This window comes from Protobothrops mucrosquamatus, unplaced genomic scaffold (genome assembly GCF_001527695.2).
Source record: "Protobothrops mucrosquamatus isolate PMUCROS unplaced genomic scaffold, P.Mucros_1.0 scaffold1634, whole genome shotgun sequence".
Classification (NCBI taxonomy): domain Eukaryota; kingdom Metazoa; phylum Chordata; class Lepidosauria; order Squamata; family Viperidae; genus Protobothrops; species Protobothrops mucrosquamatus.
Genome location: NW_015387793.1, coordinates 9,249 through 37,039, shown reverse-complemented (window position 1 = coordinate 37,039; position 27,791 = coordinate 9,249). Strand labels below are relative to the sequence as shown.

General features: G+C 42.6%; 1 protein-coding gene across 1 annotated transcript; it reads right to left on the bottom strand.

The window, feature by feature from the left end:
• Window positions 1-663: 663 nt before the first annotated feature.
• On the bottom strand, window positions 664-27,506 carry EIF4ENIF1 (eukaryotic translation initiation factor 4E nuclear import factor 1). The gene is made up of 18 exons (XM_015822653.1): window positions 27,408-27,506; window positions 25,059-25,132; window positions 20,416-20,543; window positions 19,678-19,973; window positions 18,803-19,004; window positions 17,782-17,957; window positions 13,757-13,892; window positions 13,348-13,527; window positions 10,818-11,044; window positions 8,047-8,118; window positions 7,342-7,534; window positions 6,678-6,757; window positions 5,130-5,269; window positions 4,835-4,925; window positions 4,434-4,563; window positions 3,457-3,801; window positions 2,653-2,817; window positions 664-2,101 (listed from the first exon to the last, which is right to left on the bottom strand). The coding sequence occupies exons 1-18, from the start codon at window positions 27,504-27,506 to the stop codon at window positions 1,872-1,874; spliced, it is 2,964 nt and encodes a 987-aa protein (XP_015678139.1). The 3' UTR covers window positions 664-1,871.
• Between the last annotated feature and the right edge of the window lie 285 nt (window positions 27,507-27,791).

The following is a 27,791-nucleotide window of genomic DNA, read 5'->3' as shown; positions in this document are numbered from 1 at the left end:
CTGAAGGCCTAGGACTGGGGCGACGGCGCCCGTGCCCACAGAGAGGGCTCTGAGTGCCGCCTCTGGCACCCGTGCCATAGGTTCGCCACCACTGTCCTAAGTGGTAGAGGTGAGACCGCAAAGCCACATTGCAAGGCCAAAGAACCAAGACCTAATGCCGCATCCATTCCTCCAATTCCCTGCTTTAAAGTCCGGGGAAAAACCTTCCTGCTCAAACTATGTTCCTCGGCTTAAATTTGATTCTGATCTCAGAAGGTCTTGAGTGTTTTCTTACAATGTTCTAGAGATAAAACTGTCAACATTTGCTGTCTTGAGGGGGAAAAAATCATGAAGCTTTTGATTCAGTATCAGCAAGACAATCTCAATCTATCAGTAAACTGAAGCAATTCCCAAAAGCAGCAACCAACATACCGGTACTTCCAAACCATCATTGCTGCTTAGAGAGGCACCATCAGATACATTTTTTTTACACGTTTTCGAAGTTTTTTTTCTCTAAACCTATTGCAGAGTTCTCAAATCCTCAAGAGTTTTGAGTTTTCCTGATAAAAGATGGATATTTCACAAGGAATCTTGGAATTTCTCATGGGAAAGATGTTTTTTTTTTTTTGCTGAAGTCAAATTTAGTAAATATGCCTCTGCAAAGAGTATCCCTTTACACAGTGAGTCAGAAAGCTCATAGAATTGACTTTATTTACAGAAAGAATTCTGGGGAAATTTTCATTTTAAAAAAGTTATGTAACAATCTTACAGGGACAACACCGTGACACTTGCACTAAGTTCATGTTACAAAACCTTCAAGTGTTCAGTCATTGATGGCCCATATAGATGTCATGGCACAATTTACAGGTCATTTATCCAAACTGTTCTGGGTCATCAATGCCAACACAGCATGTCACCAAGTGAAACAATTCAGGATTTGTTTTGGACTGAAGATGTCCAATTTAAGACTGTTACTTCACAGCAGGGGAGAACAAATTACTATAACTGCTAGCAGTTGTAGACCCTCAAGAACAGCTTTGTCTGACTTTTTAGTGGACAGCAACACTGAAGATGCACCACGCTGCAGCAGAGTTGACAGGTGCAAGGTCTATGGTACCTAAATCTGTGTGCAATTATGAAGGCCAGCATCTTGCAGCCCACTTTTCAGGCGCTTAAGATCCCAGCCCAGCAATTTCCTTTTCTCTGGACTGCAAAAATATACAGCATGTACCTAGTGGCCTTTTCCCACTTTTGTGACTTGCCTAGAACAGAATGCAGAGGAGTAAGACTGGAGTACACAAGAGGCAAAGCAATGTCAATCTGGCTCATGCACAATTGACTTCTGCGGCACCTTTAATGCACGTCCCACATGTACAGTGAATAGATCCAAACCAGAGGCACACAAACTAAAGCTTAACTTTTTACTAGCTACTCTTATGTACAGCTGTATAAGTTCAAAAAAAGCTTTCCCGTGGATATATACAAAAAAAAGATGTTCATACATTGGTCTGTACATAGAATTTCCAGTGATGAACCCTTAAGGCTGATACCTCTGTCCCAAGAGGTCACCAGCACTTCATTCCTACATTTTTACAAAAAGAAAAAAGAAAAAAAAAGCCAAACAAAAAAGGTAGATGCTTCCAGAATTCTTCTGGTACTGTCTCACATCCAAGTTTTTTCAGGGTTCACTGTTCAATCTATAATGAATTCTTTCCATCTTGATGTAGACACAGGCGCCATGTGCTTTTAGTCACTCCAAAAAGAACTCTGCACAAAGTGCTGAAACCAAAGCAGCCCAAAAGAAATGGGAGTGAAGCACGTGAGAGGCAGCTGCCCGAGGAGACAGGGGCCTAGTCAAAATCAGCGCAGATCCTTGCTCTCAACAAGGGTCCTCACTGCCGGTATTCCAGCTCATCCACGCTGATCACTTTGGAAGGCATGGACGGGAGGGGCTGCTGTAAGACGTCGGAACCAAACCACTTTGCCAGGCCGACAGGAGAGCTACTTCGCTGGGCAGCGGCACGATGGTCAAGCTGCGAGTGCATATGAGGCAATCCGGTCCGAGAGGACACAGGGGGAGGAGTTGTTTGCACGCCAACAGCAGATCCTTGTGTGCCAGCACCTGAAAGAGAGAGAGAGAGAGAGAGACCAACCACCTTGTGTTTATTTATTTATTAAATTTATATACCGCCCTATCTCCCTTGCGGGACTCAGGGCGGTGAACAGGCGATACTAAAAACCACGATAATAAATAGTTTGTTTTAAAATCGAATTAAATAACAGGCCTGTTCTAAAAACACACCCATACAAAAACCCCCACTGAAACATAATCAAACTACGCCAGGCCGGCCGCACGGAATAGATGGGCCTTCAGGGCTCGGCGAAAAAGGCGCAGGTCCGCAACTGTACGTAGGTCGGGGGGGTAGGTCATTCCAGAGGGCAGGAGCTGCCACAGAGAAGGCTCTCCCCCTGGAGGTCGCCAGCCGGCATTGACTGGCCGACGGCACCCTAAGGAGGCCCTCTCTGTGGGAGCGGACTGGTCGAAGGGAGGTGTTTGGTAGGAGGTGGTCTTGCAAATACCTAGGTCCATTGTTGTAGATCTGGGATGATGGTAGTGCATGATGGGCCTTGGCAAAAAGAACGTTTAGGACTCCTCAAAGGGAGACCCGTTACCTGAGCGCTGTAGCTGCTGCTGCATCATTGCCAGCTGCAAAGGTGTCGCTGAGCGAGGATTCAAGAGAGGGTGGCCAGCTGTGGTTAGCGGGTAGCATGGTTGACCAAGGAGGGGAGCAGATACTCCCTGTAGGTGAGCGAGGTCAACCCCAGGAGGAATCATACCTGTTGAACGGGATCAGACCATTTTTAAGCAAGGAACCTCCACACACAGCACTTTCACACTGGAACCTCTCCGGGGCCCTCTCCCCCTCCCACAATTCAAGGATGAAAGGCAGCAGCACTTTAGAACAAGCGTTTGTGAGCTGAGAATGGCAACATTGTTAACTGGTGGCCATTTCAGAAATAGTTAAACATGAACCATCCACAGTGGCTGCATCATAAGGCAAACTCAGGACCCTTAACTACTCCCTGATGGTTGTGAAAATCAGCATAGTATGCTTGCAGTATTACATTCCTATCAGAAAGCATGCCGACTCTAGTAGATAACCATAGAAAACATTGGGCTTCCTACCAGATGCAGCTGTTCAACTTTTATACAACTCACATCATTTCCAGATATGTGTAAGGCTAAATGCGATAACTGCTCTTGTGAGAAAACAAACTCCTGACTTGCAGTTGGATCAAAAGACTGTGTGTGTGTGTGAGGGTGTGTGTGGGTGTGCATGTGCGTGTCCATTTGTGAATGCTAATCTTTCAGTCTTTCAGCAAGGCCTGAACAGCCCACGTAGCAAATGTTGGACCTAAATGAAGGGCTGACTGGTCAACCAGGCCCCTTCAACCAGGAGTGAAACTGAAGCCTACCTGCTTGCAGCAGGGGAGGAAGATGCTGTGGATGAATGCCTTGTGCCAGCATCCTTTGGACTAATCCTGGGGGCAACTGATGAGGAGGTCGTACCATCGGAACATGAGGAACCAGAGGAACTTGGTGGATTGGACGGAGGAAAGTATTCCCTGGAACTGGAGAAGCCATTGTAGGAGTTTTTCTCCCAGTAGATTTTGGCCTGAAGTCCTGCTCTTTGGTGCAACGGTTGGCTTGAGAAAGTGGGGTGGAACATGCGGAACGCTGCAGTGATGTTAGTTTGGTAGCTACGGAGGGCGAGTTCTCTTGGTCACCATGATCTGTGGACCTGGATGGCAAAAGACCCTCTGCAGAGGAACACAAAAGAAGTTGAGCTCAACCATCACATGCAATGGGCCTGATCTATCCTTTCATCAGCTTGAAGAAGCCTTCTTGGTAAAGGGAAAACATGAAGGACGGAAGCCAGCTCAAGAGCACAAAGACTCCACGTGGTTGCAACCCCTCCTTGCCTATAACTGCAGCTTTGTACTGTCCCACAGCTGGAGGAGCTTTTCATCCTTTGGATGAAAGAGTAAGAAGAAAAGCAGTTGTGCTTTCCCCTTACATTCCGTGTCCGTTCTCTGGCTGTAAGAAGATCTATTCCATGGACACTTGTCTTGTTGAAGGAGCAGCCAGAGTGATAGCCTTGTTCCCAAGTCCAGGAATAATTTACCAATATCTAATGCTTATATCGAAGCATTCCTGGAAACCTGGAGAGGGATTGCAAGAATCCACATGATATTTGTTTAGTCTCCCTAATCCCTCTGGATCTTGACACAGTGGCCAAGTCTACCAGGAGCTCTCCTCCTCCTCCTCTTAGATAAAAGCCAGAAACTTCTTAACGTTAGGAAAGACCTGCAGTCAAGAGTTTTGTATGTGCTCTTCCTTTCTGGTGCCTCTTAGGAATCATTTCTCTTTGCACAGATGTGGACAAACATACCTTCGGTTGTCCTCGGACCTTCTTCTCTCTCGCTCGATTTCAACTTGGCTGCATGGGGCTCATCTTTGCTCTTGTCTTTGCTTTCATACATCTTGCGTATTACTGAGGTAGGCGTAAAGGAAGGAGATAGCTGCAAAAGCATAAACCAACAATTAATATTTAATACATTTGCCCCCCAAATAACCAGTTTTGGTTATATACGCAAAAATAATCTAAGGCAAAACACATCAATAATCAGGGCGATTTAGAATGGAAAAATCCTGCCAGTCCCCTCCCCCAAATCACACTAAAGTAAATCTGTCTTCTATTTGTTTGAACTTTTCAAGTTACATCCCTTCCTTTCATCTCGCATCTGTCACTCAGAACTTGGAAACAAAAAGCTCCCCCATTTTTGCACTGACCATGCTAGTGATGGAAGCAGCGGCGGTCGGAGGAGAAGAGGCGTTTCCTCGGAGCCCCAGAGAGGCCGGAGACTGAGTCATGCGCGGCTGCCTATCAAACAGAAATTCACATTAGAATATCTTTCTCTGCCTGCAAGGAAATAAAATCCCGGCCGAAGGTTTTCCAGCAAGGAATAGCAGATTTCTCCACTTGCTTCACTTGACTTTGAAGGTGGAGAAACCGAAGGTAGGTAGGCGGGCAGGCAGTGTGACATTTGTTTAGCTTTCCAACTTTCAGCCTGAATTTTAAGCTCACCGGTTCCTGAAGCCATCTCGGTTTTTATCCATCTGTAGTTTGCCAAAACCTGGTTGGTAGAAATTTGGCATTTGCATAGCTAAGTCATGTGGAAGAGAGAGACCTTCTAACGCAGCTGGCTGCAACTCAAGAGGATTCATCTGAAATCAAGAAGGCTTCAATCAGCCGAGAGAGTATTTTACTACTTCTGTCTACTGCGACTGTGGACACTGGTCTTTACTGCCTTCAGATTTCTGCTACTTCGCAGTGTTCTTTTACAAAGTAGGCACGCCACTTACTGCTACTCTCTAGAGTGTGTCATGCTACACTACACTCTTGTCTCTCCTATATTAACTTCATTTGGTGCACTGCAGGATTGACCTCCATTTAAAAGGAGACCCGATGTATATAGGTTAAACCAGGGGTCGGCAACCTTAAACACTCAAAGAGCCACTTGGACCCATTTCCCAGAGAAAAGAAAACACTGGGAGCTGCAAAACGTGCATGCGCGCGAGGGGGGGGGAGCTTGATTGAAAAGTTTAATTAAAAAGAAATAGAGGCTGCTGTGCATGAGTTCTCTCTCTCTCTCTTTCTTTGTCTCCCTCCCTCTCTCTCTCTCCCCCCCCTTCTCTCTCCCTCTCTCCGATCTTCTGCTCATCTGGCAAGCTGGCTTCACGCTGTTCTCCAACAGGCTGACACACATTCTTATTGGGCTGGCTCTCCCCTGCCCTTGGTCTGTCAATCCTCTTCCCCCACTCAGTGTGAGTAAGTGAGTGAGAGAGAGAGAGCTGCTGCTTTCTGCTTCCTGCTGCTTCCTGCTGAGATGCAGCAAAGGCAGGAGCCCCAGCCAATAAGCTTGTCAGCTTGTCCGAGAACAGCGTGAGGCCACTCTTTTCACACACACAAATACAGAGAGAGAGGGGGGGGGAGTGCAAGTGCCTGTTTCTGTCTCTGTCTCTCTCTCTCTGCAAATGGCGGAGGAGGCTGGGAGCCACAGGAGAAGGCTCAAAGAGCCACATGCGGCTCCGGAGCCGCGGGTTGCCGACCCGTGGGTTAAACTAAACTAAAGGCTATTTCTCAGAGCTGTGGCACTGGGAATACTATCAAATACACTCTCTAAATAAGTGTATTGCAATGTCACAAGTGTTTACATAGTCTACTGTAAAATATCTTTCCCCCCCCCCATTGCTTCACATAATCCTCATTTCCTGGATCCCATTAAATGTGGTTTTCCCCACTGTCACCATCCTCTTAAATAATCAGAAAAAAATGGTTATTGGTGTATGCTTTTTGCCATTCCACACCTCCCAGCATTTTCCAAAACATTGGTCTCCCAGAGCAAAATGCTCTGACCTCCAGAATTAGGAAAGGCATGGCAAATTGTCCTGTATATAATTCAGGAGGAACATTTTAGCTGCAGAATTTTCACATACTGAAAGTACAACATTTTACTCAGTTGGATGGAAGCGTTCCCTCTACAGCACAAACTAAATGGTCTTGGCGTTGTGCTTCCAAGCTTAAGGCCAAGAGAGATGGAGAGGAGCTGGTTCCTTCCCTTACCTGAGCAGCAGTAGCAGCAGCTGGGCTCACCGATTTTCGAATCCCCTGAAATGGATCGGTAAGCAACTGCTGCGCCCCTGGTCCAAAACCTAGAAAGACAAGGAGTCATTTCACCAAAGGGACACGAGCTCTTTTGTTCTGTGGAAAATGCAGTTTCTGTATGATTTTGTTTTTGAAAAGCATTTTCCACTGGAGTCGATCAGAATGCCAGTCTGCTTAGTGGAGAAGAATGAGAGCTACCGATTGCAGGAAACGGAAAAGGAAGACATAGGACATCTTAGCAATTAATTCTGGTAAGGATTGCCCATTTGCTCAAGTGAACTCTTTTTAAACTATAGTTCTAATGCTTTAAAATGGTAAAAAAAACACACACCAGCAAACAGAAAGGCCAGTCACACCCTCTCCCCCAATCCCCTGAAAGCCACACACAGTGAGACCAGCCAAGAGGTTTCTTCTGCATTTGTGTTTAACGTTGGTCTAAACATTGTTCAGACCAAGTCTGGCTTATTTCAATCGGAATGTTTCAACTACTCTGGACTTGCAGCCTACTGGGGTGCTACAGCAGCAGTAGTTTGGGCCAGGGGCTGGATCAGATAAGTTCCAAGGTCCCATCCATTCTACGACTTGGGCATGCTTCAAATACAAAAACTACCTGAGCAGGAACATTTCTCACCAACTGGAGATGGGACCCGATGCCTCAAGTAGTCAGCTGAAGCGGCCCGAGTGGGAAACATCTGTGAGATGGGAGGCTGCGGCGGAGAAGAGGCTCGCTGGGCAAGGAGGGGGGGAACGGGCTCCAAGCCCCCCATCAAGGTGCTGAGGACATTGGATGACGTCTGTCTGCAGGGGGAGGGCCCCAGGATCTCCTTGGGAAGAACACAGCTCTTTTAAACTTCCAGTTATGCATTCAGCATTTTTCTGACGATATAATTACAATTCTTACAAATACTGTAGCTCTCTGCTTAGGGCACTGGAAACCTCTATCAATAAACATGCAACAAAACAAATGGGTATTACGTTGAGGTGTGGGGTCTGTTGTAGACATTTCAACTCCTAAGAATGACAGTTTGCTAACTGTGTTCTTTCGAGAGGTCTGTTAGTGGAGCCTGGATTAATTCTAACATCTGCAAAAGCAGAAAGCAGGAGGTGTGGGGAAGAGAGCCGTTCTAACACCACTCAGTCATATGCAGTCAGAGTCATTAAATCGGTCTTCAATTGCCGCATTCTTAGTTTACAGGTGTTACATGATTATGATGTGTCTTGCAGACCATATAAAAAAGATTTTAGAATAATTAAAATGCTCTGTTGATGCTCTAACACTATAGTCAGAAATGTTTTTAACAGGAGTCTGAGCAAAAATAAGAGACCGTTATAATACCTGCAAGATATTCTTTGTAGCAGTCTGGCCCGGCATCTCGGAAGGTGGCATCAGTGGGTTTTCAGAAGTTTGCTGAAAGGAAAAGAACACGTTGGTGATCTCTCTCTTTTGCTAAAATTCACTGTCTGAGCCAAACTCAACCAGAATCCCTCACCACATGCAAAGGGAAGCGCCCTTCAACCGATGATGGGCCAAATGTCTAATTTGTCACCAGATGTACGGCCACCGGACTTCGGCAACCTAAAGGCCACGCGGCTGGGTTGCTCCCTAGCAGTCCAAACACACATTTGGACCATTTAATCCAAAGTAACAAACCAGCGCTATCATCATCAAAGTGTTTGGACAATATTTAATAGTTCCTGACATGCCTGATTTGGATCTTAATACTTTGTTTACATATGTAAAATTACTAATCTGGTCTTTAATTTAATACATTTAATAAATTCTATTGATAACAAACCACAAATAGTTCTGCAGCATTTGCAGCTGAAATTGCCTGCTACCAAGAGTCCAGATTAAACATTAAGACAAGCCTTCCCTCCTGAGTTTTTATTTTTTTTAAAGAAAACATTCATGTTCTTCCAAGGATTTTGACTATGCAAAAGCAAATTATGTCATCCTTTTGTTCTGTACCGTAGATTGTTCAATTATGTCAAGATGCAGACTTAAAATCCAGACAATTACAAGTTTATTGCCCATCACATTTTATAGTCAGACTCTTAGATCCGGGTGTCAGCAGCCTTTAACACCAGGTAGACCTCATTCCTTCAAACAGTGCAAGATAACAAATTTATGTCATGCTAACAAATAAATTTAAATCTGCCTCTTTTCTCTAGCTTTAGTAAAGAAATATTTTGGTAGTCTCCAACTTGAGCTTATGGCACATTTTGGATTTTGGAGTCGTATAATACATTTTCAATTGCAATATATTTTCCTTGGTGGGTGCAGTCACAAGGACCTACTTCTCAGAAAAGCAAATGAGTGGGAATAATTTACCCAAGAACCTCAATAAAAAAGGTAAAGGCAGGCCATGGGCTGGGATTGCTATTTATTTGAATTTACTATACTTTTCACCACATGCTCCCACTACCCATGATCCACTCATCCAGGTACCTTCACTGTCTATTAGGGTCCACCCTTCTCCTCATTCTCCAACAGATATTCCACCCATGCCCACTGGGCACCCCCGGTGGGAAATCCCTTCCCCGGATGTGTTCCAAAGCAGAACAGCTATTGGGAGGCTTTACTAGGAGGCTGGATTTGATGACCTCAGTGACCCCTTCCAATCCAACGTTTCTATGACTCTAAGGTTACAGGTCCTGGTGACCTGTGCCTTTGGAGGCCACCAACATTTTATCTAAGGAGTCCACAGAGATATACCACACCTCTGCCCGGATGCAAGATTTGCTTTGCTTGATGATTCAAGGTGCTATTTGGCATGCCTGAATAATCAAGGCAACCCCAAAAGGCAGCAGCCATTGCAGCTCTGGGCACAATATTCTCTCAGCAGTTTCAACCTGAAATTCTCTCCGACCTCTCACAAAAGTTATCTTGAGTTCAAAGGATATTTATGTCCCTGGACTATTTTCAAAGGAAAGTTTTCTCCTCTTGAAGATCAGCCAGCCAAACAGCAAGCAGCAAGCAAACTGCTTCCGCAGGAGAATCCAGCAGGAGCTACAACTGAGGCCATTTCTTTACAGAACGTTGCATGGAATGAGACCTGCTCTTATCAACAGACGTATCAACTGTAAACAGACCTCAGAGCTTATAAAAAGAGCACCATGAAGGGTACTAGAGAATTTTGTTCAATTTATGCATTATAGTCAGCTTTTTTTTTAACACGTGGTTTGTTGAGGAAGACACAGCTGCCTGCTTCCTGGCATCAATACTAAAGCATTAGCCATGGTTTACAAACCACAATGGCTGGATTCATCTATCATACAAAGCCGCCAAACAAAGAGTAGGGACAGCTTTGTGAGGTACAGTAGTGCAGCAATGTCCTCAGACAGGACACACATCTGAACTGTACCTGCAAAAGGGCAATGATGCTTTTTTCCCCCGTCATTCAAAACAGTCACCAGCAGAGTGCTCCAAATTAGATCAAGCAAAAGTTCAATATACATTTTGGGCCACTTCCTAAGTGACACTTGCAGGACAAATTTTCAGGTGCAGGCCTGTGAATGTGGGCCTCTCACCCTTGGACCCCCCTCCATGGTGCATTGGAAACTTGATCTTGTATCCTGGAAAAAGGATTTGCTGGGGAAGGGATTGGTTTCCATCTAAATGGAAGCTAGTGAGGTGGGTTGTTGTTTTTTAAAAAAAGTATCTTTAGTCACTGAGTCTACTCAAGCGCTTAAGCACCATGACAGACTGAAATGGAATTAGTATCTCTGGTGGCAATGCTACATTTACAGAACATCTCTCCATGAATGTTGAAAGCCGCCTGGAGTCACCTGAGTTGGGCAGTCATATAAATTTCTCTAATAAATAAAATTTAAAAAATGAATAAAAGCTTCTACTTTGGCATGCTCTATGTAGATACGTTTCAACCCAAACAATTAGATTGCCAGATCATTTTTTAAATTGCCAAAATGGGTACTTTAATGCTAAGTTACATATCAATGCTGATGTGCTAAAAAAGGTTATGCATAGGGAAACCAAACATTTACTATATACATTATGCATGTTACACATCTGTATAATATGGGGGTAGTTTAGTATAGCCCAAGATCAGGCGTAGTGGGCTTTAGAACCTGGGTCTCATTACTTACATTGACTTTGGGTTGTGAAGGTAGAGTTCCACTTGCCTTCATGGTACTGACTAACTTGTTGAAGGCAGACATATCCCCGTCTTTAAAGTGCCGTGAATCAGCTACGTTTAAGGACTCCTCCATCCGCTCTGCCATTAAGGGGGCTGCAGTTTTCCCCTCCTGATCCATTTTCAGACCTTTCAGCCCAGCTTCTACTTCCTCCACTGAGAGGACAACCCCCGAGTGTGCTGAAAAAGAAGATGGGGGAGGGGGGAGGAGGATGGATAATGAAGAACTAGATGCAGATTTGGGATCTACAGAGACTGTTAGAAAGCAGAGGCCAGAGAATAGTTTAAGCAGGTTCCACCTTTATTCAGGAGGACTGTTAAAATAGTAAGAATTCCAAAGCCATGCTAGGAACTAACATTCAACTAAACTAAACCTGAAGTAAATCTTCCAGGTCATCTAAATAGCAAAATAAGCAAATAAGGGATGGGTTCATGCAGACCAAGGAAATCAGTCGATTTTCAATCATCAGGATGCCAAAATTTCTGAATCTAAAGTGAAAAAAATAAGGCAGCAAACAGGTTTGCACAATTTAATGCACACACAAGGGAAGCAAAAAAAACAAGCAGCTATACATGCTCATAGTACACAAGTCTCACTGACACAAGCAGTACTTTACAACGGCACTTTTCAAGTGTATTGTACCCCCCCCCCAAACATGAGACATTGTGAAATCTGCCAGTGGAGCATTGCACTTTTTGAACAATAATTTCTTCCAAGAATCTTTTAATGGAAATTCAGTGCCGGTGTATCCGAATCATTGAGGCTTCTAATGTATGATGCACTGGGAGGGAAGCCTCACTGACACTGATTAAGCCTGCATTATTATCTCTTATTTCCACTTCTGAGCAGAAGCTCACATTAGGAAGCAAACACTCTGTTGTGTAGTTTGCAATCATTTGGCCACAAAAACACTAACTAGGGTGCAATTAAACTGGGTCAGTATTTATTTATGCAATTTATATAGCGGCCCATCTCACCAAACAAGCAATTCTGGGCTGCATACTTGTGCCTTGTACATTTTACTGCTAAGTAACACAACGGGAACCCACAAGCTCTTCATAGGCTTCAACAGCAAGTTTCTACACATTCCTTTCCATGGGCCAGATAGGCTTGCTTTGGAATGAAGAATGAAGTACACCATTAGAATACGGTACTTCCCAGTCTGGCTTTGAAAGTCAGCTCTTCCATCCACAAGGCTTTTTCTATTCTTTCATCCTTTCACTTTGGTACGATGTACAACAATCAAGATTTGAGAAATAGCTATTTCCTCTCTTGCAGAAGCAGCACTTGAATTATTCTCTAACCATGGACGACAGGCAGTGTCAAAGCAGCTGCACAAGCATGCCATTCCAGAGTTCTGCTTACAGGACACCACAGGTCGTGTCTGCTAGAGAGAACTGCCAGGGAAATCTGTTTGGAGGCACGGAAGTGGCTGGCAAATCCCAGCCAGAGAATCCCTAAAGAAAATCTCTCGCACTAAGAGCAGCTTGCCTTGGCCAGACAGTTCCAGGCAGCAGGAGATGAGGGGACCCTGAAGCAGAAGCCCCCCTTGGCCTGGATTTCCTCACAGAAACCCTGGTGGCTAAGGGGGCAAACGAGAGGCACCAGCATCCACGGAAGGAGGGGCCTGGTCCCAATTTCCTTCAATTTGTCTTTCAAACACATTCAGCAATATTTCAGCAGGAAGCCTGAAAAATAGGCTCAGGGTTTACTTAGGAAGACGCCCTTGTTGTAGGACCAAACCCTCAGTTTTCCAGCATGCACATTAGCCGAGCTGCGAAACAAACAAACAAAAAAAAGTTCTGCTCTCCACGTAATTTGGATGCACAAAGCAAAAGATGCAAAACGGGCGTTCAGCACCGGGCACACGCCTGTATCTGTTTCAAGAAGCCAACAAACTTTGTCCTGAAACCCGGCCGGGCTGCTTGGACGCCCATATGCCACATGCAGGTCTTCCATGCCAGTTGCTCACAGGTAAAGGTGGACCTCAATAATCAGCAGGATGGGATTCCAGCAGGAAGACTAAGAGCTTGTGCAATTCTTGTAAGCATGGCTTGCCACTTGTGCTAGATGGTTTCCCAATTTTTGAATTTTCCTGTTTTACAGCAGATCCAGAGACGCCTCAGGTAGCTGCTGAAGCTTTACTAAAACCGTTGAGGCAGTGGAGGCTGGAAGCAAGTTTGGCAACAGCTTATTTTTTTTTTTTATTATTTAGCACATGGTATTGGCAAGAGTTGCTCAAGAGGCAAGCATCCGAGTGCTTAGTAGTTTCATCATGCCCTTAGATGCCATTCAGGATCAGAGGGGAGCTTCACCCACACCAAAAGGCCCAGGCCAGGCAATTGCAAGTCAACAAATACCCCGGAGGACTCCTGAAGTGAGCCTTAGCACTTCCTGCATGGAAAGGAAAACTTGGCCCTTGGGCCTGTTTTGGTCAGAGGTGCCCGAAGGCAGAGGGACAACAGCAGAATGGAAGACTTACTGCTCTCTCTCAGCTTCTCCTTGTTGGCTGAGAGACTCGAGAGGAGAGGCTTTAAGTCCACTTTAGCTTTCTGTAGCATCTCTAAGATGTCCACTTTGTTTTCAGAATGGTCTTCCAAAGGAATGGGAGCAAAGTAGTTTCCAGAGTTCTGACCAGGGGACAGAATGCCTTGCTCTAGACCTGAAACAGTAAAAACCAGGACTGCCTTGTAAGTTTTGCGGCTAAGTAGCACCACGGGAACCCAGCAAGACGTTCACAGGCTGCAAACAGCAATTTTCAAGACATTCCTTTCCATGGGTGAGATGCGACCGCTTTAAAAGGAAGAAGCAACCGGCAACACGAGAAGCTCACAATCCTACAGCTCTCTACAAGGCATGGAATGGCGGCCGAAAGGACAAGACACAGTTACCTGCCAGTCTCTCCAACTCTTCGTGGGGCGTAGATCTAAGACTACTTGAGCGGCTTCCAGATCGACTAGGATTAGAAAACCAGCGGCTGAACCTGCTGGCAGACACAGAGCCTTCCCCCAGCACATCTTCTATCATCTATAGCATGAGGGGAAAGGAATATTATTTCAGACAGTGATAGAACAAAAGTCTGAGAATTGTGAATAAGAGGTAGCACTTATTATACGCTCTGCAAAATCCTTTCCCCTGTAGCAGACGGGTACTTCCTGAATTTGTGACTCTCAACTGTCCTAAGCGAGTCTTTCTCTTCCTTCCAAAAGCTATTGACTAAGCAGACATACAAGAGGGATCCCAGTCATGTCTCTTTTCTAAAGTTCTGTCCCTTTATGTGCTTGATTCCAAAGGCACTTGGTTCAGCAGCTTGCATGTCATGTTTCAGCTGCAGAAACGGGACATTTTTTTAGAAGTCCATGAAGGTGTGGAAACAGGATTTCAGTGCCCTTTTCAGGATTTTCAAGCATACTAGGCACCAAAGCTCCATTAATTGAGGAAAGAAATGGGGCTAACTATGCTTCCCATTATATCTCATTACAGAGCTCTCAAGATTATAGTTGAGGCAAACAGTTAATATGGCTAGCTGTTCTCTACATCTTTTTCTGGATGCTTCATCAACTATCCAAAATGACCTGCTAAACTACAGCACAACCAAGAGGCATTACTGAGTCCACACAGGGACATCTAACCAAGGTTTTGGTCACCTTCTTCTAAAGCCATTTTCCTTTAACAAGAACACAGACATCCCTGGCCTGCTTATCCTGCCAAAGACTCCACAAGAAAAAAGAACCATGGAGACATGATCCTTACCTCTTAACTACCTTGTTTTTCTACACGGACAAGCAGCTGTTAGCCCAATGTGTAAACTTAAGTATTATTATCTTAGCTCTAGGTTTATATTATTTTAAGCTCCCATGTTCTTTTAAGCCAGGTTGTTTAATTGAGGGGGAGGGAGAGCAGAATTAACTGGAGAGGCTGTCATGCTGCTGCCAAGTGAAGTTCTCGCACCCAGTGATAGGGTGAAGGGATTCTCAGAAAGTCAGAATGTGAGTGACTGCTTTTTAAAAATGTACCAACAAAGAAAAAAATGAAATAGATCAGGCAAATGATAGGTACACTTGGCAGAGAGCAAAGAGAGTTGGGAGGCTGCAACACCAATTTTTATTATAAATTTATTTTGTTGTACTTTTGATCCCTTCCCACTACTTTGAGGTTAAATTCTTAGCACTATCCTTTCATTTAGGCCAGGACTGTATTAATCGGTGCAGATATAGGATTTTTTTTTTAAAAAAAAGGAAACCAGTTTTAGTTTCGCTATTCTGATCCACGTAAGACTCAGCAACAACCAAGCTGTTGGAAAGCTTTTGACTTGAAATTCTGCAAACCAAAACCAGCGACAGCTGTTCAGGGCCATCTGGGAAATGGATTGCTCAGTCTGAGCTCAGGGAAGGATCTACTGCTCTGGACATACCTGGGACCAGTCAGCAGAGAAGATTAGTCTGAAGCCAGCTTTTCATCGTGCGCTAATTATTTAAAGGCAACTGGGCCAAGAGTCCAGATAGGAAAGTTATTTAAAATGGACACTGACAATCAATTGGTTCCTGTTAAGTAGAATCCATTCTGTCTAAAGGCAGAAACTCCTAGTAGTAGTTTCCTGGAAACTAATTACACCATACTTCTCCCCCCCCCCCACTCCTTTTTCACTCTTTTAAACTCAAGCTGCACTGATTAATCAACAAGGAGAATTTCGGTCACATCAAGTTAACAGCATGGACCATGTATTAGATTGAGGTGATGTATTAAGTCTTAATCACAATTCACTTATGATATTACACCAAACCCGTTTATAAACCACAGTAGTTGAGTTCATACAAAAAAAACCCTAATCACATTATAGTTTAGTGCAATACATGAAAGGATCTGAACCTCTTTCACCAAAAACAAAATTAAGATTATTCTTTTTTTAATTTCAGTCATGTCAATTTTAAATCCAGATTCACACTCCAGGTCTTGGACAAATAGCTGTCAACTTGGTTTCCACAGCATGTTATCACAAATCAGCTCCCTATAGATTTGCAACTAAGAAAATGTTTAAAATGCTTTGTAACTTCATTGAAACGTACTTTTGGTATTTGCAAGATTAATTGAGGCTGGTGGGGTCAACCTTCTGTTTGCTTAGCAACTGCAATCTTAATCTTAATTAAATCTTAAGTGAAATGATTGCTAAGTAAAATGAGCAAGCACTGGTTGCTGCTGTCTTATTCAGATAAAGTTCTCTCTTACAGCGTCTTATGCCTAACCATTTTTTATTTCATATTTTTGCTCCCTAATATGGGGGGGGGGAGAGATTGCTTAGGTATCTCTTCCTCAGCTGCTTACTCTTCTCTGAAAAGTGCAGACCACAAATTAACAAGCTCAGCTGGGACCATAATTTTAATTGGAATTTTCACAAATGACCTTAATCAGTTTCACACTAAAGGCTTCTATTGCCAAGCACACAAAATTTGTTTGCTGGAAAATCAATTTTTAAAAAAAATTACTGACCTATTTGTAAATTGTTGCTAAATAAATTAGCCACTAAATGAGAGGCTGAAGAACAAACTAGGTTTTTTAAAAGGAGTGGTGGCCACAGCACCGCAGTTGGCGTGAAATCAGAAAGAGAAATAGCCTCTGGGGACAGGAGGCAATTTCACCAGTGTGCCTTCCAACATTTGGCTTTTTTTAAACGGTCCACCATGCCAATATTTGGGGAAGAATCTGTACCTCAACATTCCTAATCCCATCCCTCGCACCCTTGCCAACCAGCCCAAGAGAGCACTGCTCTTTCGGTGGGAGAAGCCAGATTATCATTTTGGAGGAAAGGAATTTACTATCTAATTTTGGCCCTGTAAGAACTAATGGTAATCCATCCTATAGAAACACTTTACGTGCTTGCACTTTCTGGGTAAAAACTGAGATTTGTATTAAATTCAGCCCTTGAGAAAAAATACCTGCAATTACAATGTCTCATAGTAGTTTCCGTCTTCTATCAGACAAGATTCCATTTCGTCTCTCTCCACTTTCAGAGAACGGTAGTCAAATGTCTCTGATGTGCAGGTTAAAAGCATACTGCACGTTCAGTACAAATGTAACATTTCTCTAGGTGAGGCCCTGGAAACTTCCCGTGAATTTTATCAAGTGGGATCTACACTGAGGAGTTGAAGACATATTTGCTTAGGGTCTCAACCAGGCCTCCAAGCATGGCCTTTCATTCCGTCCCTCCTGCCCACCTTCTCTTCTGCTTCCCAATTATCAGCCTGCATTTTGAGTACTAAGCAGGCCGAGGTCTCAACAGGCCAAGGTTAGGTTAGCTCTATCTATCTAATTAGGTTTTCTCCTGCAAATCTCAGCAAAATCTAGGAGGCCTGATTTTGGTTATAATTATATAACCAAAACCAATTATGCAACCAATATATTTGGTTATATCTGCTAGTCAGATACTAATATTCTGTGGAGTCGCTTCCTTCCACAGCCTTTCAAGAGAACACCCCCACTGGGTTTGCAAGGGTTTGTGGGATTTCAACCACGAAGGGCAGAAATGAAGTTCAGTAAAACTCTTCTCTAGAACTTCCCTAGATGTTGATCGAAAAATCTATCACAGAAAAGCACTGGTAACGTGTTACTGAAATGATTTCACATTCGTGTTTTTAATGGGATTTGCAGTGTTTATCCTTTTGCAGGATGTCTGTGTAACTGTCACCAAAATGAGGAGGCCAAGAAAGGAAGTGAATTGCCCCAATAGCCCGAGAAGACATGCAACTGATCCACCCAAACAGGCTGTTCTGCAGTTTTAAAACTCCCTATTCCATTGACCAGCCTTACCCAAATCTTCTATGCAGCAAAAGGAACAAGCTAAGTTAGCTTCTTTCATCAGAGATAAAACATCTGGCTTTCAGATGTTCCCCACTGCAGTTGGTGCTGTTTTAGTACTCACTGAGGTCAAGCCTGGAACGCTCTTATCCAAGTTGAAGAACTCATTGAAATCAAACTCTCCTGAGGCCGATTCCGGCAGGACCATTTCCCGGGGGACTTCCTGGTCAGCTGCCCTCTCCTGCCTATGAGTCGTCTGCAGCTCTTCCTCCTCAGTTACTCCACCGTTGCATTCTATTCCTTGGAAGAGTAATCCCCAAATTAGTCTGGCCACAATGATTTTCAGGATCATCTCAAACCAAACATTTCGTACTAAATGGCTTAGCTGCTGGCTCTGAGAACTACAGTTCAGTTCATAAAAAGCTTCTCTCAACATATCGTTGTTTCAAGGTAAATGTTAAGAGTCTCTCCACTGAATGTTCAGGAGGGAAACCAAAAAGATACCTGTTAAAGGCTCTGCCCTAATTTTGGTGGTCTCAAATATTTCTGACTTCATACTTCAAAACTATTTTGTAGGAAGTCCTGAGACCTCTTAAGGCTAGCACACTCAGCCACTGGTTGGTGAGCACACAGTCTCTAGAAAGAGCCGGCTATGGGGGATGTAGTTCAACAGGCACAAAATACAAAGTAAGCAAAGATCTTATTTGGAAAAATTCACACATAGCCATTCCCCCCCCCCCAGGATCATATTAAGAACTTGTGATATTTTTCTTCCATTCAGTATCTGATGAAGATCAAAATAGTTACTATTATGAATTTATCTGTATGTGTTACACTTATTATTTGGCTTACTATTGTGCTACCACACTGGTGATCTACAGTATCCAAACCTGCTCATTTGTGTGCCCTTTGCATTAAATCTTATTTATCCTGGACCTCATTCTAGAGTACAGGAAAGGTACACACCATAAGTAAAAGTAGAAAGTTGATTTTACAGCAGAAGCATTTCAGTCTAATTTTACCGAATAACACAACATCTTGGAAATAAAATTACAGAAGATGAACAAACACAAATGATAGTTTGGTTTAGCTGATACGGAGCTTTTCTCCATGTAACCAAGACTGTGGTTTTCATTATCAAGTACCTCCTTTTAAAGAGGCTGTGCGACGCCTGGTTCGTTTCCGTCCTTTGTGTTCCTCCTCTAGGATTTTATCATCAAATCCTGTCAGTTCAATGGTTTCTGACTGACTTGTGGGGCCAGCGGAGAACCACTCGGGCTCTTCCTCGGTGTAGGAGTCATTCCTTCGACGTTCCCCAAAAAGACGCTTGCTGTCCCCGTATTCCCTCTGAGGGCACAGGAAAGGAAATCGAGTCACAAGAAATATCAGGCTTTCTCCGTTCTTATCCAGTCTTTGGCTTGGTACTCAGCAAGGAAGAAATCAACAGAAAAAAAACCTGAGAGGTAAGAATGTTCCCTTAAGGAGGCCAAGACTACAACTAATTTTCCTTTTTCATATTTTGAATACGTTTCCTTTTAATAACCAGCAGACTTGATCTGACAACCGAACAGAGAACGGTGGGACCCTCTAACTGCTGGGTTGAACTGTGCATCTCATCTTGGTCTCTTGGCCATCAAAAATCCTGTGCTGCTTACAAGGATGGAAAAATGTGATGTTTATCCCCCCCCTCAGAGGTTTTTAAGGAAAGTGCAACTTACTCCTATACTTAAAGGCAAGTTCACCAACTCTTAAGCCTGTTCGGGTCACTATCGTCTGTTTCCAACCAGAAAACAGAAATTGTAGTGTTCTAAAACAGGTTCAATAATTTGAGCATCCCAAAGTTTGTGTCTGAAAAAACACTAGCATTATCTTATCCAAAGCCCAGGCTGCAAGTATTTCCAGCATTTGAAGATGCACAAGGAACCTGCAATCTGCAATCCCTGCATAAAAAAAAGGGCTAACCTAGAAAGTAAATACCAAATCCAAGCCACATTCCTACTTCATCCACTTTTGTACTAACCCTGAAGCGCTTGTCTTTGTATTCCCTGTCACGGTCTCTCTCTCTCACATCTCGGGCATCCCGGGAGTCCTTTTCACTGCTCCGGTGGTCTTTATCAAAGTTTCGTGCAGAAATTATTCTTCCACTACCAATTCTACGCCCACCAATGACACGGACACAGTCGTTTTCTTTCTCCAGTGGGCTCCCGGCTCGACGTGCACCAGCTGCTGCAGTGACATGACAGCCTCCTCCGAAACTTCGCCTCTGAGGACTCAGCACTATATCCAATTCATCTTCTTTTACTCGTTCTCTGGGATCTGCAGGTTTGAAAGACATTTTAGCCACGGACCGAGGCGGATGTAATAAATACAAGAAAAAAACAGGAATAGTTCCTACTTGTTAAGCAATTCATTTGCATGCAAATGACAATACTGTTTGCAAAACAGTAAATCCCCATTATAAATATCCAAAATGAGCACCACCCACAACAACAAAAACAAGACCTGCATTGGTTTAGTGCTAATCCATTCTATTAAGTGAGGACAGAATCCAAAATTAGCACTTCATGGCATTGAAGATTTCAAATAGAAAATAGAATAGAGTTAACTTTATTGTCACTTCAAATGTACACTAATCAGCATACTTTAACATGAAATTTCGTTGCATTCAGCTCTCAAAGGCTAAGCACCTCCAATATGCACTACTATATATACTATATTTGCCATTCAGTTTGTAACTCATAATGAGTATAATACTCACCCGCTATCCTCCGTATAAGGGCAGGCCGATCTGAGTCTAAGTCCTTTTTTAGACTTTCCACCGGCGAAGTCCTTCCAGAATTTGGATACAGGGATGCATGCCATTTCTCGGGGTCCCATACCCCATCACTGAAATATTGCAAAAGCAGAATCACTTTAAATTTCACCTGGCATTTGATAATCAGCGCCAGACAGAGGTTAAGCCAAGACATGTTGCTGAAGACTCCATCAAAGCTATATAATCAATTCCCTTCAGTCTCAAAAAAGCTACTCTTTCCAATCCAAAACCAAATACAGAGGCAGGCAAATGTAATGGGCGATATATAAAATTAAATAAATAAAACCCAGTAAAAACCCAATAAATCACGAATCTGTCCAAATCTGCTCAATGAATGCCTGCAGGTACAAAGATATCAAACACCAATTTTAAAACAGAACATTCAAAATGGATTCAAAAAGAACCCCTCTTCTTGAAAACAGGAAGACTTAATTGTTGGCATGGGAGAAGAAGCAAGTCCATTGGGAGAAATGCTGGAACTCTGCATTTTAAGGGAAATTAAAACTGAGTGAGCTGTACATGAACAAGTATATCTGATTTTTTAAAAAGTGAATTAATAATCTCAGAGCAACAATAACTGAAATTCAATAGGAGAACTTAATTAGAAAAGAAAATGGATTCAAAAAAGAGGTACTGAAAGCATGTCATAAATAAGTAAACAAATGGACATACAAGAAGTGGAAAGAGGGAACAAGTCATGAAGGAGTACATATAGGATAAACTGCGGCTGGTGAAAAATGCTAGAATGTTTGAAATGAAATAAAAATAAAAAACTGTGTACCAGTTCTCAACAAAGATAGCAAAATAGTAACAAAAGTAACAAAAAAGAATTAGAGCTTATTGAAACCTTATTAGGCCTTTATTTCTCCAACAATATTTATTCATCTAAATTTACATGGCCACCCATCTCACACTCCCAAGCAGGGGCATCCAAACTTGGCAATTTTAAGACTTATGGACTTCAAGTCCCAGAATTCCTCAGCCAACCATGCTGAATTCTAGGAGTTGAAGTCCACAAGTCTTAAAGTTGCCAAATTTGGAGACCCCTGCTCATGACTCTGGATGGGGAACAGCAGTTAAAAACATAAAATAATAGTAATATCACAATAAAAACAAATTGGAAGCCAAGATAAAACCATCCCAACCATCAACATAACAGGCTCTGTCTCATAGTCTAACCACCATCCCTGTGGCATAACCAGGTCTTCAAAGACATGCAAAAGGCCGATGTAATCTCTGGAGGGGATTATATTCCCAAAGAATAGGTACTACAAGAGAAATGGATCTCTTCCTGGCCTCCACCAATGTCATTTTTTAATAGATGGGACCCATAACGTGCCTCTTCTGCTGCTGGATCTGGTGGCATGGATAGACACAATCAGGGAGAAGCGGGCCCTCAAATAATTCAAATAATAGGAATTTCATTAAGAAATGTGAAGAACTGAAGAGGCAGGACTGAGAATAATAGAAATAGGAAATGTCTAATTACTCTGAATGAGTTTAAATTTCCTGGGACAGCTGAACTGTGCCTTAGCTTATGAAAGCTAATTGTCTGATCTACATATTTGTATTTCCGCTGAAAATCCTGAAGAACAGGTAAAGGAATTATCAAAACATGGCAAGCAAGACCATGGCAAGCATCTTCCAAAAAAGTGGGGAGGGGGAAGGATCCAGGAAATTACAGTCAGTCAGATAGGAAAATGTGGGAAGATTCCAGAGCTAATCATATGCAGCCAATCTGCAAGCAACTTGAAAATAAATCAATTACCAGTAGTCAGCGTGAATTTGTCAAGAAGCGTCTTGTCAATAACTTCCTAATGTTTCAAGTGAATAAATACTGGGAGTGCTTTTATATACAATCTGTGTATATAATACATCTTGACTTCAGCAAAGCATTAGATACCAGAAATAGACTGGCCCTCAGAAAGGAATGCTCCCGAATAGAAAGGTAAGAATCTTAGAACAAGAATCCCAAAAAGATGCAGCTCTCCCTTGACAGTATGGACAGAGGAGTTTCATATAGATTTTTCAAATGAATTTAAAAACGACGACTTGGAATGGAAATAAATACAAACTAGTAGAAGGAGCCATCAACAAAACTACGCGTTGGAAACCAAGTACCCTTTCAGCCGGAATTGGGAAGAAAAAAATGAGACATCCATGCTTGCTTTCAGCAATATTGTTCTAATAGAAATAGTGAGTAGGGGAACATAGTGACCGCATGGTTAATGCTAGAGGAAGCCCTGGTTTTCTCTGCTGTGGCATACACCGCTCTCTACCAAAACCTTTTTTTTTAAAGGTGGGCTAAGGATAGCCTGCCCATATTTGTTTACTGTACAAAAGAAACTCAGAGGAGCGCTGTAGGACCCTGCAATTTATCTGTCAAAATTTAAGTTAATCAACATGCAGGTTCAGAAAATGCATGGCTGAAATGGAGAGAAGAATTATAAGGAAATTTAACAGGAAAACATTCTCCATTAATTAGGCAAGGACAGTCACTGTCCATGCACTCCATCACATGGGCTAAAATGTGATGCAAAGCCAGAGGGCATTGGGCAACTTGCAGCACCAAGAAGCTCTCTGTGAGTCAGGCATATCTCAGCAGCTCTATTCCAAAATTCACACTCCCAGAAATCCAGGAAGGCCTCTAGATGTTGACACATTCAGTGGGAAAAAAATGAAACTATCATTATCATCACCTTCTTGTACAGTTAAGCTGAAATGGATCACTGAAAAATTAACTATGATGTTAAACAGAAATCCTACTTCAGAGGCAGCCTCTGGACCATGGAAATGGCAAGGAGCCTGTCTCTGAGAAGGCTTTCTGTTTGACGTCATAGTTAACTTTTTCAGTGATCCATTTCAGCTTAACTGTACAAGAAGGTGATGGAAATGGCCAAGACCAGCAGTCACTGCAGGCTCCAGCAGTAGAGGCAAGGCAACAATGCCAGTTGGTCATACAAACACAAAACCAATCAACCAACCAAAACATCTCATCCATTTTGCAGGCTGCTAATGGGGAGGTGGAGTACCTGGGATTTCTACCTGTAATAAGTTGCTTGTGCAGCCAGTTAAGCAGGAAGGCTCTTGTTAAAACCTCTGTCATTTATACTTAGCTCCCACCTACAAAACCTATTAAAAACTCTTCTGCACAATTTATAAACCTTTTCCTTTTATGAACAGTTGAAACCAAAGTGTATACTTTGAAGTGGGTAAATGGTAAGAAATTACATATCCTTGGGTGTTATGATCTGCTAAAGCAGGGGTCCCCAACCCCCGGTCTGTGAACCGGTACCGGGCTGTGGCATGCCAGCCACTGGACCACACAAACAAGCGAAGCCCCATCCGCGAGATGCAGGCAGCACACAAAACCACGCAACCCTCCGGTCCGTGGAAAAATCTCTCTCCATGGAGCCAGTTCCTGGCACCCAAAAGCTTGGGGACCTCTGTGCTAAAGAATAACTTCCAGGTCAGTCAGTCCTCCTCATGTATTTTGATAGGTTTATAGCTGCTATTGCATTAAGCCTCTGACATGCAAAGCAATGTTAATAAAAATCACATAGGTACTCTACTATTTGTACTGTTTAATATATATATTAAAAGTAATATATTATAAACTAGCTGCATGAAAAATTTTATAGTGCTAACAATGCAAACAATGCTGCAATATTCACAAGCTGTCTGTTCAGAGTTCTACCCAATATTCAGAAGAAAATCAAATTTCTTTTGAGGGAAACAGAACTCCAGATAATCTGCAAGTACATATAATGCAACCAAAATGTGCAGGACTCCTAAAATTATCTGCTTCATTATGTCACAGCTGATACGATCCCTTTGTATGAGAAACTGTTTCCTCTACCGAGGATGTGATGCCCTATACTCCTCCCCATCACACACCCAAAGCTCCTGCTTGTTTTTCTTTTGTGAGTGACACCACCATTGCAATCCTATCTGGTATAGGCCCCCTTGGAACCACCACATGCTCTCCAGTGACAAACATATAAACTGGTTTCAAAATTAGGACCTCTCACTAGTGCAGGGGTGTCAAATTCGCAACATCACGTGACGTGTTGAGACATATCACGATTTTTCCATTGCCGGCAATGCGGTGGGCGCAGTTTCGGCATGACGCATCCGGCCAATAGGCTGGCAGTTTGACACCCCTGCACTAGTGCAACCTAGGGATAAAATACTGAACCATTTCATTATTGTTTATAATTTGCAGTGAATTAGGCAAACAATGCTAATCAAGTTGGAGATCCCTAGAATAGAAAAAATGTTTTTTGCCAATTATCTTTATCAGTTTAATGGTCCCCACATATATTTTGTATTACCTTTAGATTGCATATTAGCTATTATCTTTATAGTCATCTTTTACTAACAGCTAGTCAATAAAACGTCACAAAAAATAACAAGTTATATTCGCTATATTATTCCTAAATGAAAAGTACAGACCTCTAGGCAGCTGCATTAAAGCCAAACTTTACTAATATATAAAGTATAGTATGCAATGCATGCATTTCCTAGTTAGTAAACTGGCATGCCAACATTCAAACTGGCCCATGTTGTAGGCTTAACAGAATTACCTGTCATATTTTTCAGAGAGACATGATGGCCTTTGTTTAGACTGAGGATGTTCTTTAATGTCCAGGAGTTCTTCCTGAAAAAGAAAAAAACATTATCTAATTCACTATGACATTCAATAAAAATATATTGGCTGAAAGTGTTCCAAAGAATACAGTATTGTTAAAGTTGGGATATTTTGGAAAGAGAAATTCATCAAGCTATTTTGTTGGAAACTAAAGGATTTAAAACCATGTCAAACATTTCTTGCTCATTGGCCCAGGCTTGTACAACCCTTTACAAAGAGGGTTGTACTTTCTTAAGCTTGTCTTAGGATTTGGGGGGGGGGAAGCTACAGTGGTTAGTGAACTTTTATGAAATGTATTTTTACTTAAAAGCTTCTATATTTATTGCCTTACTTAACAAGCCAAATGATCTTACACAGCTGGGACAAAGAATCTGATTGAAGACCATTTTCATTTCTTAATACATTTTTATCCCCCTTTTATTATTTTTATAAATAACACAATAAACACACCCAATACACTTTCCTAATTCTCATTTCCCCACAACCACCACCCTAGGACAGTGGTGGCGAACCTATGGCACGGGTGCCAGAGGTGGCACTCAGAGCCCTCTCTGTGGGCATGCGTGCCGTCGCCCCAGTCCTAGGCCTTCAGCTGGGTTTTATAAAACCTTTTTGCTTTAGGCCTCCGCCGCCGTGTACCAAAAAAAAAGTTCAATCAATCAGTCAATTTCAACTTCTCGCGGGAAAAAAAAAAAGATCTTGCAAAGTTGGAATTGATTGATTGAATTTTTTAGTCCCATCCAGTCTGCTGTTATCACCGCAGCCACGCCCACCCAATGGGCCACGCCCACCCGGCACCCGATGATGCATAAGTGGGTTTTGGGTTGCAGTTTGGGCACTCGGTCTCTAAAAGGTTCGCCATCACTGCCCTAGGAGATAGTTGGGTTGAGCAAAAGTAATGGCCCAAAGTCACCCAGCTGGCTTTCATGCCTAAAGTGGGAAGGACTAGAACAGGGGTGTCAAACTGCCAGCCCGCGGGCCGGACGCGTCACGTGGAAGCCGCACCCACCCCATTGCCAGCAATGGCAAAACCGGCCCGATATGTTGCGCGACGTCACGTGACATCGCGAGTTTAACATGCCTGGACTAGAACTTGCAGGCTGCCTGGTTTCTAGCTTAGCCACTAAACCAAACCACTTAAGTACACAGAATATGCCAAAGATCAATGTAAATATTACTGGTGTCAGTGGAATAACTGGGATAACAAAGATTCACAGGAATGCAAGAGTTGTATTCACAGCATGTATTCAGAGCCACTAACTTTTGAAATTCAAATGATTTCATGGGTTATCAATAGTCGAAAGCATTGTTTCCCAAAGATAACCTTTATTGTCACTTTTTTCATGAACACACTGGCACACATTAAAAAATGAAATTCTGATGCCCACTCTCAAAAGAATACATGGGTGTGTGTATATGTATGTTCATTTTATGTATGTGCATATATATACATTGTCTCTAATTATACTAAAAATGGATATATATATACATATGATACATCCATATATATATTCATTCATTCATACATACATACATACACATATATATTAATCATAGCACTTTAAGATATGTAACTTCAATTCACAGAAATCCATACTCCTTAAAGTTTCTGAGGTTGGGAAATGCTGGTTCAAAAAAGTATAGCAATCAAAGAGTAACAAGTATCCAGGTCTGTGACATTTGTTTATAGTACAAATTGTACTTTTAGAGATTAGCCAGCATTGCACATAGTTCCATGTTATTGTCACATAATTTTATATTACTGTACAGTAGAACACTTGATGTTTATGTATTTCAATCTGAACAATTATACATTTACTCTAAACATATAGAAATAAGAAAAGCAGCATAATTTAAATTGATAATCACTGTTGTAAAAGTTGGTTTTGTTCACTAATCAAAACATTTAGTAAAATAAACTGACAGCAGTTATAATTACAAGCACCAATTCCTATCTTTACAATCATACATTACTGTGATAACCAACTGAAATTTACAGGGTCCGAGATGCTTGTTGTTCAGCATGGGCATCAGTTTAAATGGCATTTCAGTAATGCCTTCTTATAGGAAAAGGATATGAAAATCAAGTTCCAAACAAGAAAAAGCAGCTTCCAAATTAATTCTATACTTGCAGAAATAGTCTTGTTCTAAATATGGGGTGAGACACATTGACGTCCATTTAGCTACACCTAGGGGTAGGCAACCTCGGCTCTTTTATGACTCATGGACTTCAACTCCCAGAATTCCTGAGTCAGCATAGCTCAGTAAAATTCTAGCTGCTTACTTTTGTGTAGCGATGGGGGAACTTCATTGTGCCGATTATGTTCATGTTAAGCAATGCATCTCCATTCACAGCTTCTGCCAATCCACCTCGTTTATCCATAGTTGAACTAGGAGGAGAAAAAGAACAGATACAAAATCCGACATGGCATCTTGCAGCTTGTCTGAAAAAAACGGGCAACAAAGTTTCACTTCAAGTATCACAATGTGTGCAAGTTGAAATCCACTGTGCAGGGCAGGAAACCTCCCTGGGTGGCCCCCCAACATTCCCAGCTGAGCGTCTGCAGATTGTTTCACTGCTGAAGAGCTACGAAGGCCAGAGAATTCCTGCTACTAGTCAAACCTGAATCTCCTATAGGTAGTGCAGCCTCCTGCTCTCAGCTCACCC

Bases quoted from the DNA above. Each gene is read 5' to 3' on its own strand.
- EIF4ENIF1 (XM_015822653.1), bottom strand. From the start codon at position 27,506: ATGGATAAACGAGGTGGATTGGCAGAAGCTGTGAATGGAGATGCATTG. The intron at 19,005-19,677 runs GTTAGTACAAAA...CTGTGCCCTCAG, and splicing joins ACAAAGACAAGCGCTTCAGG to AGGGAATACGGGGACAGCAA. The intron at 6,758-7,341 runs GTGAGAAATGTT...TTGTCTTTCTAG, and splicing joins TCGGGTCCCATCTCCAGTTG to GTTTTGGACCAGGGGCGCAG.